This window comes from Falco biarmicus, chromosome 11 (assembly GCF_023638135.1).
Source record: "Falco biarmicus isolate bFalBia1 chromosome 11, bFalBia1.pri, whole genome shotgun sequence".
Taxonomy (NCBI): Eukaryota; Metazoa; Chordata; class Aves; order Falconiformes; family Falconidae; genus Falco; species Falco biarmicus.
In genome coordinates this window covers 5,784,245-5,802,204 of record NC_079298.1, presented here as the reverse complement: position 1 = coordinate 5,802,204, position 17,960 = coordinate 5,784,245, and the positions used below count along the sequence as shown (strand labels likewise).

General features: G+C 46.6%; 1 protein-coding gene and 1 long non-coding RNA gene across 9 annotated transcripts in view; both read right to left on the bottom strand.

The window, feature by feature from the left end:
- The window catches only part of DOCK7 (dedicator of cytokinesis 7), a 107,041-nt gene extending 98,562 nt beyond the window's left edge, over window positions 1-8,479 (bottom strand). For all 8 annotated transcript variants that reach the window (XR_008824620.1, XM_056355658.1, XM_056355659.1 and 5 more), the window contains exon 1: window positions 8,344-8,479. Coding sequence is in view for 7 of the 8 variants with exons in the window: in XM_056355658.1 (XP_056211633.1) it covers window positions 8,344-8,381 (38 nt within the window). In the remaining variant the exon portion in view is untranslated. The remainder of the gene's footprint in view (window positions 1-8,343) is intronic.
- Window positions 8,480-11,166: 2,687 nt separating this feature from the next.
- Window positions 11,167-17,901, bottom strand: LOC130156826 (uncharacterized). The gene is made up of 4 exons (XR_008824622.1): window positions 17,771-17,901; window positions 17,494-17,627; window positions 15,679-15,806; window positions 11,167-14,111 (listed from the first exon to the last, which is right to left on the bottom strand). It is a non-coding gene; the product is annotated as an uncharacterized LOC130156826 (long non-coding RNA).
- Between the last annotated feature and the right edge of the window lie 59 nt (window positions 17,902-17,960).

Below are 17,960 nucleotides of genomic sequence, written 5' to 3'. Positions count from 1 at the left end.
CATGGAGAGCAGATGTTTCCTCAGGCCAGAGTATGGGAGTAAGATTAGCTAAGGAAGCATTATTTTGTCTTTTTTAAAAGTGATTGCAGAAGGAAAAAAAAAAAGTTTTATGTATTCTGGCTGCTAGAAGTCATTTCGTTCATGTTTGCCTTTATCCACAGGAGACTGTGTTTTCACTTCTGGAGGGTGGCTTCTGAAAGCAGACCAAACAGCTCCTGCTGGGGATGGACAACATTCAGGCTGTCTGATTGCCCTCAGAAAAACCATCTTCCCTGCTCCCACCACGTGCACACTCACAGACACGCACACATGAGAACAAACCATGCATGCTGCTAGCATTTATAGGAAAATTTGGAATGTATTAAAATGGCTGCTTGGCATGGAAAACACCACGCATCTGTGGCTGATGAAATTTAAAAGCTTGCCCCCTGGTTGCAGACAATCTCTGGTTTAAACCCAATCTCTTATTCAGTGTGTGTTTTGTGTAATTCCTGATGATACCCAGAAGAGAGCCCTTCACCACATGGCTGGCAGGAAAAATGAGAACCCACGTTCCACCATGCAGCACAGCACAGGAAAAGCTAAAAATCTTTCCCCATTTTCATTGTTTCCAGATGGAAAGTACAGCTAGAGGGGGAACCTGTCCTCAGCTGTGCAGCCGCTGCCAATGCCCAGCCACATTACTCAGCACTGCTACTCCTGCATGCAGTGGCCTCTTACAAACCTGAGACATGCATTGTGATAGAGACTCCAGAGAGGTTCTCAGTCCTTTCTTCTTCTGCATGTTGGTCTCAGCTGGGCAGCTCTGCAGCGGCTGGGAGCTGCGTTGTACTTGGAGCACAGCCTGTCAATACACCCTTAACTCCAGCTATGACTGCACTTTACCCCAACTCAAGGCAGAAGCAAACTTGGCTACCATTATAGCATTGCTCAGGGGCGCTATGAGTTTGCATGGATGCTATTACACTGCCTGACATCATCCCTGCTGAAAAGGTCATTTCATGCAATAGGGGAAGAAACATGGTAAAACAAAAGGGATGGTGGCACTAATCAGCACAGCTTCTGACCATGTGCTGTACATCGATGGCTGCTCCATGTTGCTGCCCTATTAATAACCTCACTGGATATTAAAAATTCCCCTGAAGCATGATCACAGAAAGTCAGAACTGAACAATTGGTTTCACCAAGACGCCATCATTACTTTCAAGTCTTAAGTGGTTCTATCTCTCTGGCTTTCACAATTACCAGTCAAACCTCTTCCCTCATGAAGTAACTGCCCACTGTCTAAAAAAACCTCAAAATTCCTCAGCAGAGACCGCAGGACTTACTACTGCTTACTCCAAGCCTACAGTCTAATCCACAGCTTTTGGTGGCTACCCTTCTGTATCAATGTATTCACAAATGGATTGAACACCATTTTCCCTAATGGAACACATCATGCTTCTGACATTTAGAAACCATCTTCTAATGTAATCTGATCACCACATGTATTTATGGCTAATCTATACTCATTTGGTTTTGTGCCAAATCATCAGTTAGGTTCAGTAATCCTCCTCTCACTCCTTCCTATTCACAAGGTATTCACAAAACTTAGTCATGTCCCCTCCCAGCCTTCCTTCTATGAAGCTGAGCAAGGTCAGGTCCTGCAATAGATTTTCTGCTCCCTGATCACCCTGATGGCTCTTCTCCACCTATGTTCCAGTTGGCAATCACACCTTTTAACACACTGTGTTTCACCCTGACCACTCACTCCAGATAAGGCCTGACCAGGGCTTTATAGAACCAAATGAGTATTTTCCTATTGAGAAAACACCTCAGCTGACTACTTTTAGGACTGCTTACTCACTGCTTCATCACAGAGGTTCACAGTTTCCCTAAAACTGATAACATGCTTGCCTTCTCCTCCTCCAAATTTGTCCATGACAAATGCCATTTATTCATGACTAGTAAGTTCACGTTATATTATAACCCTGAGCACTATTTCTAACTAGAAGCTATGCTTCCCAAACCAACTTAGGTTTAAAAGTTTATTATAGCAAACCCAACCAGAAAAAGAGAAATAAATCTCAAAAGTCTCCAAATGGAAAAAAAGAAATCCATTTGGCAGAACAGACGAGCCATTAACGCTCTTGACAATTAAAAGAACAAATAAAAAACTGCCTCTTTAATAACTATCTTTTATTCAAAATGTAACCAGAGATCCTTAGACAAACATTACAGTTAATTACAGCCCACAGCCTCATGAACGTCTATGTTTAAAGTACATCTTCCCTAGTCATCTTCTTTCTGACCTTCGTCACTGGTTAATTATTGTGTGTGCCTGTGGTTCACACGGGGGCGGGGGGGGGGGGGGGGGGGGGGGCATGGAAAGGCAAAGGCGAGGAAAAAAATCCCCTTGGAAGCGGCTTCTAAAGCAAAACAAGACTGGTCATTCTCAAAGTGCTCTGAGCTGCAAATAACAAAATGAAACCATTTGTTTGTGTTTCCATGTTTCTTTACTACACACAAAAACAAATTCTGTTTCTGTGTGGCTTACCTGGTCAAAATCAAAAATTCTTCCTTCCCACCCCATCCTTAGCTTAAGCAGCATACTGGAAATATCAGTTCTGATATCCCCAAGAAAAGGCTCACCAAGACCTGTCCAGTTATTCCATGCAAGGTTAAGAACTCTGCCTTTTCACAGAAAAGGCGGGTCAGTACACAGTTATCTAGATCATCTGCTGCAGTGATTTGAGGAAGTCTCTCTTTTCCATAGCCCTCCCCATTCTGAAAGAGCAATGCAGATTGTTTGTTTCTCCCCATCCCACTAATTTCAGAACTGTTACTCCTGCCTGTTCTTCATCTTATGTGTCACATGCAGTGACTCTATACTCAGCGAGCCTTTGCCTCTTGAGAAAGACAGCCTGGTACAGTGAGGCATCTGCGCCAACCCATAGCAAAGCTGCTTGTTCTCTCTCAGCGGTGGAGAAAACTCTATTTACATAGTTTACTTTTTAAAGTGAAAGCATCCCTCTCTGTTCAGCCAGCTCACTTGCGTACCACTCTGCACGTGGCTGGAGGCATGTATCCTACTATACTCAGATCTGAGTCCCCACAGCCAAATGGCACTGGCTGGTTGCAAGCATCTTGCCGCTGCAGTTGAGATGACCTGTCCCTCTGCCCCTACGTGCTCCACCTGGGCTCTCTGCCTGCCGACCTGCTCCTTCCAGGCCTGAACCACGGTGTGAGTCACCAAGTATGCGTCGCAGTGGATGAGGGAACCTGCTTGAGGGAGAGCTCTGGCCTTGAGCTTCCCTCCAGTTCAGCCGGGCTCCGGATGCAGCCTTCCTCCTAAACTCCAGGTTCTTTTTCCCTCCAAGTGAACTCTTCTCCCTTTGAGTGAAATGGGTTTGATTTACAACCTGAAGCTGAGGAAATACCCAGCCTGATACTGACCGCTGCAGAGGAAGTGTGGGGTCTTAAATTAACACAGAAGATGAGCAACAACGTGTTCCCTTTTTCCTTACCATTAATTAAAACAGAAAATACCATACAGTGCTGCCTGTGATGCTCTTCTGATAATACTTGATTATTAAGGCTGAAAGCGTCACCCCTAGGCTGCAGCAAAGGGAATAAGCTCCCAAGATACCTTACTGTGAAAATCACCACAGCACTGGATTCTTCAGAAGAGATCAAAGTCACACCTCACATTAAAAAAACCCAACCAAACAAGGAAGCCTTGTACAAAGCAGCAGTTTTGTAGTGGAGCCCTAGAGATGAACTGTTCTCCCCCTGCCTTCTTGCTTGCTTTAAGCAGCCACAGATTTTCTCAGGCTTCCCACAGCGCTGCTGACGCCCGCACGAGACATCCACAACGGCTGCACAGGGGCAGACATTGTGACTACTGAAGAATGGGAAAAAGCTGCTCTGAAGTTTCTGTTAAAAATACTTTCAATTATGCATGATAGTGTTTTGACAATGCAAATGGCATCTGGATGTGGGAAGAGAATAAACTGTGATGAATATCCTGCTGCAACCACTACATTTCTGGCCTGATTCGGTGCTCATGGAAGCCAGTGACAGCTTTGCTACCGGTTTCAGTGGGTGCTGGTTTCACACCATCCCTGTTTTTACCCTGAGGCATGGCAAAAGCGACTGTCAGTCTCCCCGACACATCATTCAGGCATGTAAAAGGACTCTAAATGAACACAAATGTAAGTTTAGCCTTCCCAAGTCACCTTTTACAGTACCCCATCAGTGTAAAGAGAGCTTCAGCAGAAATAAGATGCTAGCTCTGAACATAGTGAACAGAAGTGTTTTCCCTCAGTTCAAAACCATAAAGACAACAAGCTGTGATTACTCCACAAATCTCTCCATATACAATGTAAGAGCCCTGGATGACAGGGAATTTCCAAATCACTGAATGTTTGAGAGCAGGGTCATCCTTCTTCAGCCGGGGCTCTGCTGAAGTCCCCAGCCCCAGACAGCAGTGCCTCATGACACGGTGAGGTTCCTGTCCACACAGAAAGACCTCGGGAGGGGCTGGACCCACGAGGGTGAAAACAATTTTCTCCAGACTACACTGAGATCTGGGGTCTGGAAAACTGAAAATTCTCAGCAAGAGAGTAAAGACCAGTGGCAAAAAGTGATTTTTTACTCTGGGCCTTGTGTGAGGTTGAAATGCATAGCAAAATGGAGGGTAAGGCAGGTATGTTAACCCAAGTCAGGAAGATACTCTTTTAACTGTGGGAGCAGTAAAGGATGCACTAAACTCTTCCTTTTCCAAAAAAAAAAAAGCAAGGAAAGACACTTTAAAAATCATGATGGACTAACCAAAGAACCAGTTCTGGACTCCCTAGATGACCTGATCTCAGGATGGTCCAAGAGCAATGACAAAGCACTGAGGCAGGGGCTCACATGAAAGGCTACATGAGTTTGCCTGAACTGTGTATGTTGTGTGATGTTTAAAAGGTGACTTTTTTTCTTTTTTCTGTATTTTAACTACAAAAACCTGCATACCTTTTCCTCTGCCTGCCCCTGGAAAGACTGGAATGCTGGGATACAACGCGCTTCAATTACCAGGACATTCAGGAACTCAGAACTGACCTTTTCGGTGGTGGGGTTTTCACATCCCATTTCTCTGCCAAGCAGCCCCATACCCACAACACATACTGGGATAATGCCACTGGGAATCTGAAGCACACACAGGTGAAGGGGTGTGCTTGGTGGGAACAGCGCAGCACAACCCCAGAGAGGCCAGGCACGGCAATCGGCTTGGTCGGTACTGAGCCCCCAGCCCTGCTGAGAGTGAAGAGGAAGCTTAGAGGTTCCTCAAGGATAATGTATTAACTGTTTGGCTTTTACTGAGACACCTTAATGAGTGAACTTTACCTCTGCCAGTGTGGATCCTCCCTTCCACTAAGTGTCCTCCAGTCCCCCAAACGGTGTATCAGCTGAACAGGGGTACTAAATAGAAGTACATCTGTTCTTACACTGAGATGGAAAAACAATTAACGTACATGCAGCTCCAGAAGTATTATGATGCTGCAGTTCCAATACAGTTTAATAAAAAATGTATTACCAATTAAAAATTAACAATTTCAGGCAAGATTTCACATATTATTAACCCACTATAGTAAGTTTAACTCGGGAGTTTCTTCTGATGGGAGTCAAGAAGAAATCAGTAAGTACACGTGATGGCCAAAGTTCAGGCTAAAAATCTGTTCTAGTTTAAAGTCTTCCAACAAAAATGCAGCAGGACCTAATCAGAAAGATACGTTGTAACAGACCGTCTGAAACAGATATTTTGAAACTGCTGTAGCAGTCACTGACAGCCGCTATCCCCAACACGTAAAGATTCCAGGACTAATAAACAGATGCAGCATGGCACTGCAGTTCTGTATATACCCCTGAGGTGCACCACACTGGTTGAAGAAAGCACAGGCAGTAAATCAGGACTCTGAAGACCCCATCTGTGGTCCTTTAAGACACAGAACAGCCAAATCTCATGTTTCTTTTCACTCTAGTACTGTAATAACCAGCTTAGAAGCTTGCTTCTGTTTCATAGGCAGGTCTTAAGGTAATTTACCTTCGTGGATCTGAATTGCAACCCATTTGAATTACATGCTATCAGGCAAACCAAGAGCAGCATGGCTACTTCCTGTGAATAAGACAAATGCTATGTCTACCTTGATGAGTAAGCCAAACTGGAGGGCAGCATGTGAAAACATGATGGATTTATTCTTCTTTAAACAATAGAACAGGGGAGAGCTTCCAGCAGCCACCAATACAGCTCTTGGGACTTCCGTATGCGGCTTGCTTGAATCTCTCAACCTCTGAGATAGCGACATTCACAGCAGCATATTCTGTGTCAGCACAAGAAGGGCTACAGCTCTGTCTGGGCACCCCTGGGTTCATAATTTCTTCTGCCCACAAGTTTTTGCCTTCACATGCACTGGATGTGCAGCTCAGGAACCAGGAACTTGAGATTTCTCAGAAGACAACACTACAATATGGGAAATCCCAGAGAGAAACACAGCAGTCTTATAAGTAAGCATAAAAGAAAGAGTTGGAGATGCAACAGCCCTGCTCCTCATTGTGGACCTGAGGTGCAATGAGGGTGCTGACCTCATTGCAGACCACCCGGGTCCTTCCACAGGCACAGCCTCCATGAACAGTAAACTCCACAAATGGATGTGACATGTCAAAAATACCACCTCTGCCTGCACGCACTCACTGCTGCTGTTGGGTTAGTCTGAAAACCCATCAAATGGATTAGCCCAAAAGGTACACAAAGGTGGCACATCTGTGCTACTATGTATTGAACACTGAGATAGTGCCTGACACAGGTAGAAACATTATGAGCACCCACAGTGGTCACCCCAGGGCCATTTTATTTAACTTCCTGTCACAGCTGCAGAACTTTTATGCTCTCACTTCTAGTACTTGTCTCTCACTTGACTATTTCTGTGACTACAATCAAGAACCAGGAAAATGGTGTGGCAGCAAACCCACCTCTCCCTGCTCCCAAGACCTTGATCTGTCACTTTAAACCCTGGCTGGTGCACATCAAGGTTTGCAGAGAACCATGAGAGAGGAGCAATGTCTTCACTCATCTTCAGCTTGCGAGCGGGGTGGGATTGATGCCACTCTTCTGCCTCCTACCTAGCCTTTTCCTTTGACCTCATGTTCCCTCATCCATGACCCTTCTCCATCACAGCTTCTGTAACTGCAACTATTTGTACCTACAGTTTTCTCATTCAATGGCGTGAAAATGATACTCCTTTCACTATTCTCCACAGCCTCCTGAACAGCATCAGCGGAACTGATGGCTCCCACTTCCACTCTGCTGCTAGTTACAGCTAGGAGAGGTACTGCGGTCACCAAAGGCTATTCAGTCAGACCTGCAAACTGAAAAACTGTGGTTCCCACCTGGAACCACATGCTTAACTTGGAATAGAGATCTGCAGAAACCTGGTGTTAGCAGGTAACTTCCTATAAATGTTCCTCTTTAAAAAAAAACACACCACAAAGCAACACAAAACTGTAAAATACAAGGATGTTTAACACTGTGAGTCTCAAGTAGTTCTGCACGTCCAAGGAATTGTGCTAACAGTAACCAGCTGCTTATCACACACAAAAGGAAGGGACCTATTCTCTCCATCTTGCAGGCAGCAAGGAGACGAGCAGGCAGGCTTGGTGCTCCCAGGCGGGGGGCGCCGCGCCGGGACAGGGCCCCCCGCCGCGGGCAGAGCCGGGAGGGCGAGCTCGGCGCACAGCGGCCGGGCTCGCCGCGAGCAGCCGGGCCGGGGCAGGGCCGGGGGCAGGCTCCGCACCCCCGCACCGGCAGGAAAACCCTGGCCGCGCTGCCGGGAGCGCTGGGCCGCCCATTGTGCGGCGAGAGGGGGCTGCACAATGCGCCCGGCCGGCCTTTGTTCGCAGGCAGCTGAATCAAACAGCGCTTTTCCTACTTCCCTGCCTCCCGCCCGCGCCGGCTCCGTTTCCCCAGGGAAGCGGCACCGCGCACGGCCGGCACCGCGCACACAGCCGGCCGCATCCCCCACCCCTTTGTTGTAGACGGGGGGAACCGCAGCCCCGCGGAGCCGGCCTGGGCGGACTCTGCCCGGGCGGACCCTGCCCGGCAGCCCGGCGGGGGGCTGCTCACGGCAGGCCCAGCGCGACGCCCCGGCCCGCGCCCTGTCAGCAGCCCGAAGGCCGGCGGGCGCCCGCGGGCCGCGCTGGGCCCACTCCCCCCTCAGGGGCGCGGCGGCGGGTTCCCCGCTCGCCTCCCCGCCGGCCGGGCCCGGCAGCCCGCTCCTCCCCGGGCCGGGGCCGAGCGCGCCCCCCGCCCCACGGCCGCGCTACCTGCTGATCTTCTGGGCGAAGGCGCGGCGCTCGGCCATGGCCGCGCTGCGGGGCTCCGCGCGGCCGCTCCTCAGCGCTGGCGGAGCCGGGGAGCCGGGAATGGGCGCCGTAATGCTCCGCGGAGGCGCGCACCCGCGCGGCGCAGCCGGCCCAGCTCCCACCCTCGGCGCTCGCCGCGCCCGCCCGCCTCCTCCCCCTTCCCGGGCAGGGGCCGCTCCTCGCAGACATACGGCGGGGCGGAGTGACCGTCCCCGCTCCCCTGCCCAGCCCCGGTGCCGGGCCCTCGGCCCTCGGGGCCGGCCCGGTTGGGCCCCGCACCAGCGGCCGGCAGCGAGGCGGCCTCCGCCCCGCCGCGCTCGGACGGGCTGCTCCGCGCTCGCCCTCGCTGCCGCTTCATCCCCCCAAGAAAACCGAGTGGGTGGGGGTCCCCACGCGTGGCGAGGCGGACGGCGCTTCACCCCGCCAGCGGCCCCCCGCGGGGCCAAGCCGGCTCTCGGCGGCGGGGGAGTGACCCCGCCGGCCGGCCTCGGGCAGCGGCTGCACGGCCCCGGGCTGCCCCGGGCCCTCGGCCGCCCGCACCCCGGCTCCGGTAAGGCACCAACTGTCCCTTCAGAAAAGCTAAAAGCCACCCCTGCCGGGGAGTTAGAAGACAACTGGAACAGCGTCACAGCCACCTTTCCATCCGAAAGGGCCATTACTACCAGTCTCCCCGTAAACGTGTTGTATTTGAGGTCATCCTAATGGGATGAGGAGGTGGAGGGTGGGGAGGTAAAAAAAACCCCAACACTATTTTGGGACTTTAAAAAAAGATTGACCCTAGGACACATTCTGGCAGATAATTCAAAGTCAATGCTACACGACACATGCTGTGCATTAATCTAAACCAAAGAACTATTAATAGTAATCCAGGAAGTGTCCAAAAGTAGCGAGTGTTAATTCATCCCATTCCATCTGTTTGCATTGTGCTAATGTTTCCAGCACACTGCGACTGCAAGATCAGTATACCAATTTTTCCACTAGCAGAAGCCACTGATTTCCAGCTGCACACAATTATTCTGCTTTTCTGTTTGTATGTGTTTACACAGGGAATGTCAGACCCCAAAATCTGCAAATATATACATGTGTGAGTAATCCCACTGGAGTTAATCAGACTCTGTGCACATATAAAGTGAATCCCATGTGGGTAAGATTGTGGCCCGCTACAGAAATGTGCTGTCATCCGTTACACAGATGCACGCACACACGTGCACACAGATGGAGATGCTGCAAAGCAAAGACCTATTGTACACCACGGAGAAAGGGCTGCTCTTCTCCAAGGGGGAGGGGAGCAACTATCCCACAGATGTCTGCCAAGACAAAGACTTTTCCTCTGGAACACTCTGCCTGCCCGTAGAATTGCACACAAGATAAGCCCACCTCACAGTGGGGACAGGGTAAGCCAATGAGCCATTTACCTTCTCATATCTGCACAAGCTGTGGGTGCCCCATCCCTGGCAGGGCTCAAGGCCAAGCTGGACAGGGCTGGGAGCAGCCTGGGCTGGGGGGAGGGGTCCCTGCCCATGGCAGGGGGGTGGGACTGGGTGGTCCGTAAAAGGTCCCTGCCAACCCAAACCATGATGTGACTCTATGAATAAATTCTCACACAGAGTGTGCGCGCTTGCAAGAACAGATCCAAGCATGAAGGACCACCAGAAATGTTTCATCTTTCCCATCCTGCACCCCATATGGAAGTTCCTTTCCAAAATGGCATCAGTCTGAGATGCAGGAGGGCTAATTTAGTCCTGCCTGAAGGGAAAACATCACCACCTAACTCTTTCAAACTGAAAGTGGGAATCCTGCATTTCTGGAAAGGGAAATTACCTTACTGCTGCCAGGAGGTGCAAAGAGCAGTCCGGCCCCAGAAGCCCTGACATACAGAGCACAGAGTATCCAAGGTCAATCACAAGACCTCTTGGATTTTAGGTTTCATTTTCCCCTTGTGTCAGTTACTACCACAGACAGAAGAACTTGGTTAAGTTGTGGGACATGTAAAGTCAGCTCAGTATCATCACCAAAATCTACGTACAGCTTTTTTTTTCTACAACTGATTTGTTAGCGTGGGCCGTTTAAAGACTGAGGGTACACTTCAAAATGCAAGTAATGACACGGGTGACTTTACATCTCTGCCTGATGAGCAGGAGTGGCTTAGCCTGAAGCAGCTACTCACCACCCATACCGCCTGTCCCCTCCACACAGGTGTCCGAGCTCTCCAAAGTCTGTAGCATGAGGACTTAAGCAACGAGTTGCTGAGTTACGATGTCACCTTTGCTCATCTGTCAGTGACCTGCTCTTCACTGACTTTTTCTGCCGCTTAGAGCTTGGCCAGATGAACTCTGGCAGACTTGATTCCAGCTGCCCACCCACCTCTGTGCTGGAGGCAACTGACAGAAGAGCGGTCAGATGAGACATGCCTACACCTCAGCCGAGCCTGACAGATGTGCTCTAACATCTGAAACCGCGGGGAAGGAAAGTCTCTGTGTGGATACCAGAGTTTGAAACTGCTAGCTGAGGTGGGGACACACCTCCTGCTCTGCCACCCTTGCCAGAGAGGCCACAGCCTCACTGGAAGAGCAGGACAATAACTGGGAGCAATAGAGCTTTGATGCGATAGTCTCTCCTTGACAGTGAAGGGCCCCTGCACTAATTGCAGATCATCACTGCAGTAGGCTGCAAAGCTAAAATGCAGCAGGGGACAGAAGCCCACCTCTTTATGAACAGTTTGTCACTCATCTTGTCAAAGCATACAATGTACAGAAGTATCAACAGAGATTAGATAGGGTGGAGTTAGGTTTTTTTAATGTGGAACATCTATGTACAAAGATGAAAAAACTAATTTTCAATTCAAAGATACAAAATGGATATACAATAGATCTCTACCAAATACGGTATGTATTATGTGCTCTCAAGGGAAGGGTATTGCTTTGCAGATAAATAGGCTTTCTCCATAGAACTGGTATAAATATGAACAAAATCCCTCAATTCATTTAAGAGGCAACATCAACAAGTGCATTTCAGAAAAATAACAGAGATTCCTCATTACTTTTTATACAGTAACAGCCTGACACAAGTCTACAAAGTTGGTGTCAATGACTTTGAATAGTTAGAGACCACTGAGGTTGGTGGAAATGCACACATGACCTTGTAAAGAGAACCAAGAGCTTCTATAGATTGACTCTAAATTCTGTAGTGCGTGGAGCATTAATCAAAAGAAGTCAAGGAAAAAGGGAAATTGGGGGGGGGGGAGGGGGGCAGGAAATGCAGTCTTTTACTGTTATAAATCCAATAATGCCAAACACTAAAATTCACGGTATCAACAAATCCTGCCTCCATATCACTGGCAAGTCAGCATGATCGATGTCGTGGCAACACCGTTATTCCCAGTACTAAGGTGAGTGCTGCCACAGACAGGCACTGTGAGTCACGTAACTTTTCTGTCTCATTTTCTCATCTTAAAAGCAAATTAGTTGAAGGAAATGTTTCATCTGAAGAAAGAAACTCATGCTTTGCAAAGAGGAGAATGCGACCAATTGGACACAGACCTGTTACCTGGAATTTCAGTGTACAAAAAAAATTTCTCCAGGCATCTCTTTAAGAACTAGCAGCCTTCTCCAATTCAAAAACAACTGTGGTGTGGCAAATTTTACCTGCAGTAGGAAACAGAACTATTTTCTTTTACATTAGGGTGAAACTGCATGTGATTGATTATGTATTTGGAGTGTTAGGCTGCTTATTTTTCATAAAGTTGTTTGTGCCTGTGTATTGTCCTCAGGGGTGACTGGCATCTCAGCATGAGGGTGAAGACAAATCAAGACGACCTTCAGTGGAGGGACTGTGTATACTGCAATTAATACCTCCATCCAGCTCAGCTTAATTTAAATTAATGTTTGGCTAGAGGCTACATATTTCTAGTAACCAATTTAAACCTGAGAACTTTATCGACATTATGAGCATTCTGAAGTTACTCTGCCTTAATATGTTGCAATTCTTCATCATGTTTTAGAAAGCAAAGAAGGAACGTAGCTTGTTCTATACAGTAGAATGCATCAGTCTTTGAAAGAGATCACTGCCTCCAAAAAGGAGTTAGCCCATTTATGCAGCTGTCAGCAATAAGTACCTGCTGCTCCAGGTAGGTGGTCTCTGAGAAGCTGGGGGGTGATCCTCACCTGTCCTGGATGTGGTAGTACTCCACCAAGACAAAGACTGAGCATATAGTAAATTGGGAGTTGAGGGATGCTGTGAAAGAGGATGGGTCTCCACTGTAGCTGTTTCATTTCCCTTCTAGTAACCTTGCTGATTTGGGGGCTGGGAGGAAGCCCAGCAATTTATCACAACATGGACTGCCATGTTGAAAGTCACATTTTGTTCCTCTCTGATAAACCATGTAACAAAAAGGTGACGCATGAACAGTTCAGCCTACATTTGCGAGCTGCATTTGGGCTAAGCACCTATCTGAAGTTCATGGCCTAGATCCAGTGCTCCATCAACACACATGTATCCGTGAAACAACATGTCTCACACTGAAGGGGTGTGAATGAAGAAGCATTTCAATCAATTCACCAGGGTATGGGGTCCATAAACCACATGCATCCTTTAAAACACATAACCAAAATGCTTTTTGTATTGAGAGTGAATTTTACTTGGCTATAATCAAACTTGGTAAACACGTCATGCAAACACAGACGTAACTCTTTGAGCCTGATAATTATAAGATTAAGTCCTGCAGAAGAAAAATCTTTTGGATTGTAGCCATGAAACATTTCGCAAAAAGCGAACTGATCCTGTGCCTTGTTTGCTAGCAGTCTATTTACTCAGTCCATTGCTTCCTTGTTCTTCTTACGTAAACTTCCTCAAAGCAAACACTCTGAAAACATTTTCCACTGAAAACGTGTCCAACATAATTCAGTAAACAATGTAGTAAATAAGGGATTGCAAATTCAGAGAGCCATCTACTGGCAACTAAGTGAAACGAATTAAATTAATTAAGGGCCAAATCTTATGTCTCTCTTTGCAAATATTTTGCTTTACAGACAAGGAACTGCACATGTGTAATATAAACTGTAAAGCATCATTATCTTCTCAAGACATGTCTGGCAAGAGTGAAGATGCTGGTGTTCTCAGAGCAAGAAAGAGCAGCCTCATTTGCCCAGTGCCCAGATTCTGACAGGCGGATGAGAAACTAGGAGAGTAAAGAAGGAGTAAGGACTCTCCAGGTGCCTGCAGCCTTCACTACATCCCTCACATCCATGTTAGTTCTTTTATAGATGACTCAAGTCAGGCATAGCAGAAGCTAATGACAGCAGAGCTTGAAGCAGAGCCAAGGTGCCCTGAGTACAGCATTTTAAAGACCAGTTTTATAGGGAATGGTGGTATTCATCCCAGACATCAGAAGACCACGAGGGAACCCCGTGGCAAGGAAGGGAGATACTTTGTAGTTCTGGACACCAAATCAAATCGTATCAACTATTGCACAAAGCAAAACATTCTGCCTAGAGCGGAATCTCCCAGCCTGTGAACCTGACCCACAGGAGGATCATGCTTCTGCTCCCTGGGAGAAGCACAACAGTTCCAGGCACTGGTGTTATTTGAAGATGGGGGAAGCAGCAGTGGTGTCTGGTTCCTCCCTTTCTCTTGGACATACCTCCAGAATTTAGGTGCAGCAGCTGGGTAGCCCAGCAGACATTGCAGCAGGAATGGTGGCCAGACTCATACTTCTACAGGAGGAAGAGTTCCTTTTGAAGAAGAGATGGAAATTAGAATCCTCAGCTGCATTAGCCTTTCTGCAGCCTTCTTTGTATGGCAGTACTTGATGTCTGCATCATTTTTGCCTTTATTCTTTCTCTCCTGGCATTATTACTTTCAGATTTCTTCATTTTAATAGATGGGTTCATGAACTTAAAAGTTCCTCAGATAAGGACTCACAGTCTTCCCAACCAAGCTTCCATTAATTTCTGCTCATGTTTATAATTTTCAGGTAGTTTATGTTTCTACTCTGAATATAGCTTACAATCTCTCCCAGTTTAATACTCTGTAAATGCCACTAATATGGTCTTTATTTACTCTTTCCAGGTATTTAACTAAGATCTTAAATTAAGGGTAGCCTTGGCACAGATTCTTACAGGTATCCTACTGGAGCCTCCTCTTGCTTAGCCTAATCCTAGGATAAAGTAAGAAAATCTGGGTTTGGATGTAGTGAGCAGTATGAGTAGAAGCATGCTGGCTAAATCAGTGGAAACGAACACCTCAACAGCAACCTAGCGAGGGGGTAGACTCACTCGGTCCCTTTCATCCTGCGTTACTGCTTGAAAGGATGGCGCACAAACTGCTGCCACAGTGGTTGCACAGGCAGACTGACGTAACCAGGCATGTGAGCAGATCCACACTTCGGTAGACATGTGAGTCTAGTCCAGAAAAGGACCTCGGGGCCACCCTCAGCAGACAGCATAGTCAGAGTCTGGGCATGCAGGTGGGAAAACTTCTAGAAGCAGCTTGGGAGAATCCTTTATGCCCTGAATGGATCCCTCAAGCGTACATGCTGCTTTGCTGCTTTATGGTGTGCATGCATTGACTATTAACCTTGAAGATCCCAAATTCTTTGCGAAACCCATGACATTCTGGAGCAACAGGCTTGCTTCAGAGACAAAAGATTTCTCATAGCTTTTAGTTTTGAATCAATAATGCTTCTCATCCTTATAAAGCTCCATATAATTTATCTAACCATTCTATTTCCGGTAGTGTTGCTAAGCGCAGGCAACCCTTCCACAAGCACGTCTGAGGTTTTCTGTTCTTAAATGGGTGGGAGCAACCTTATTGTCATTTATTTTAACAAGTAGTTCTGTAAGCAGCAGAACTAACATAGCCTAGATTCCAGTGTTTTCCCTTTATCCTATTCCACAGTGTCTTTCTACCTGAGCAGCTATTTCCACAGAAACTGGAGGTATTTACTATCTCTGAAGCTCTGCAAACTTGATTAAATTGCAGAGCAGTTTCAAAACTTTCCAGAGGGAAATAGATCACAGATGGTTTACTTCCCTCGGAAATGAAACTAAAAATAAATGAGGAAAAATTCTCTTCTTTATAGCTCCTTGACCCAAGGTCTGCTCTGTTTAGACAACAGGCAAATGGGTGTTTTGGAAAGCACATACTGTTGGCCAAATGTTTAACGGTCTTTTCTAAATATATTGCAGATTATTGATGAATGCTTAGACGACTTCCCACAGGCGATCTGGTAGGCTAGTGGCAGATACGGGATTACAAACTTCATTCCCCTGACTGCCCAGCAATTCGGTGTTATCTTACCATTCTGCAGTATTTGGTGGGTGAATGTTGTGCAGCCATGGCATCTCTAAGAACCATAATGCAAAAAGTATCCTCTCTAGGGTTTTGTCTTCTTGGCATTGCTGCTTGGCGTTACCCGCTTGGTTTACCTATTAAAAAAAGCAAGACAATTATATTTTCCACAAACACAGATTTTAAATATTTCCTTATTAGTAGTATATTAACTTAGCAGAAATGGAGCTCAAAGATGGTTTGCATGGCCTTTATGCCATTAAAATGTTTTAAGTGTAAACTCTGTGACATTTGTTAGAAGTTTGTTGAATGCAATGTTTTCTCCCACTCCCTCCGCAAATCTTTCCTACAGAAATAGTAATTAATGAATGTGAAGAAAATCCTCTCCTTGCAGACAGTTATTTATGGTTGCCTAAGTAATTATTTTGCAATCAAAGCTTTTTTTGTATGATCTGACTAGTGCAAAAAGCAGAAAATAAATATCTTCATTCTCATAACCTGATTGCCTGAGGGATTTACAATGCATATCCAGATGGCATATTGTGTGGCCTATGAAATCAGGGCATGGTTATTAAATTTCAGAGCAGGAAGGTGCAGGCAACTAATTTCAGGCAAGGGAATAGCCATTTCATCTGATCACCTAAATAATTTTTTGTTCAGCATTTAGCCAAATCCAAGCCACGTTAGCTACTCAGCTCTCAATATTCAAGACCATACACAAACAGACAAGCACATTCATCTTTGTCTTTGAGAATAAAAGCAAAGATGAAACTTTAAAGAACTATTATTCCTCAAACAGGTCATAAAATTCTGAAGGTAGGAGGCCTGTTTCCTTCCGCACTGACAGAATACCCACTACTGTGGGGCCACAGTCCTTCATGAGTTTAGTACAAACAGCAACGTGGTTTTTATTTTTAAATCTTTATCTTTGCTTCAAATATAGAGACATATATGGTGTGCGTGCCACTTTCTGTGTATTACCTCTCCTTTCTAGTTTTGAAAAGGAACAGTAACCACATGTGACTGTTCTTCCAGATTTTTTATCATGGTAGTGTTATTACTATCATGCCACTATACAGAGATGCTTGCTGCTAGGGTCTGAAGGATTCCTAAAAGACATGAGAATTGTGATCACTAATTTACTGGAACACAGAAATGAAGTGCTGTTAGTAAGGGCAAGCAGTGAGCTGAAAGGCAGGGGAAGGATTACAAAGGTGATCTGCTACTTTCCCACCTCAAACCAATACCTAGACCTTTAAAACAAGACATTGTCTGCTTTGAACATTAATACCTCTTTACTTATCACATCTACTACGTGAAATATGTTCTGTGAGATTATGCAACAAAACCCAACATGAAATACCTGAAACGTCCATGCATTTGTACTGAAGCTTAATTTTAAATCATGTGCTATAATCCTGTGGTGATTATAAAAAAATAAAATTAGTCTGATCATCTTTGACCAGCAGAAGGCAGTAAAATCACAAAATGAAAAAAAAAAACCAACTAACACCCAACCTTCTGCATGAACCCAAACCTGTGCTGTTGAGTGCCCAGAGAACGCAGGCACGTCGCCCTTCCCTCACACTGCCCTAGGATGTTAGGCAGCAGTGCCAGTTGCAGTCAAGAAATTCAAGTCACATCCTTTCCAAATCCTGCACTTTTTTTCTTTTTAAACCCTTGGCTCCTGATACAGCCAATTATTACTTTTAAGCAGCTTAAGAGAGATGAATGAAGAACCTACTTTACAAAAGACTAAAACAAACCCCAAAATCCTCAGCACATCTAGTCTAGAAGAGAGGAGATGTAGTTACTTTTACATACTTTTAGAAAACAAAAAAAGCAGCAAGTTGAATTGGAAAAGATGGTTGGTATGTGAACAAACAGGTTATGTGTTCAGGCTGGAGATGTAAGTGCTACTGGCCCCCAGAGAACTTGGAGATTCCGGAACCATTTTGCTGTAGTGGAGTCAAAGAACAGACCATTAAAAAAAAAAACAAAACCCACACACAAAAACAAAACAAAAACCAAAACCAAACTAATACCCGAAAAACAAAAAAACCCCACACAAACCAAACGCCAATAAAAAAAAGAAAAACACCTTGAAGCGACAGCTGGAGAGCCCGCGCGCGCCTGTATGGCCGGGCTGGTGGGGCCTGACGGCGGGGCTGGGCTTCCCGCGCAAAGCCTGCGGCCTCCCGCGCTGCGCCCGCCTTCCCGGGGGCCCGCCTCAGCCCGGCCCGCCTCAGGCGCCTCAGCCGGGCCTGGCGCCTCCCGCCGCGCCCCTTCCT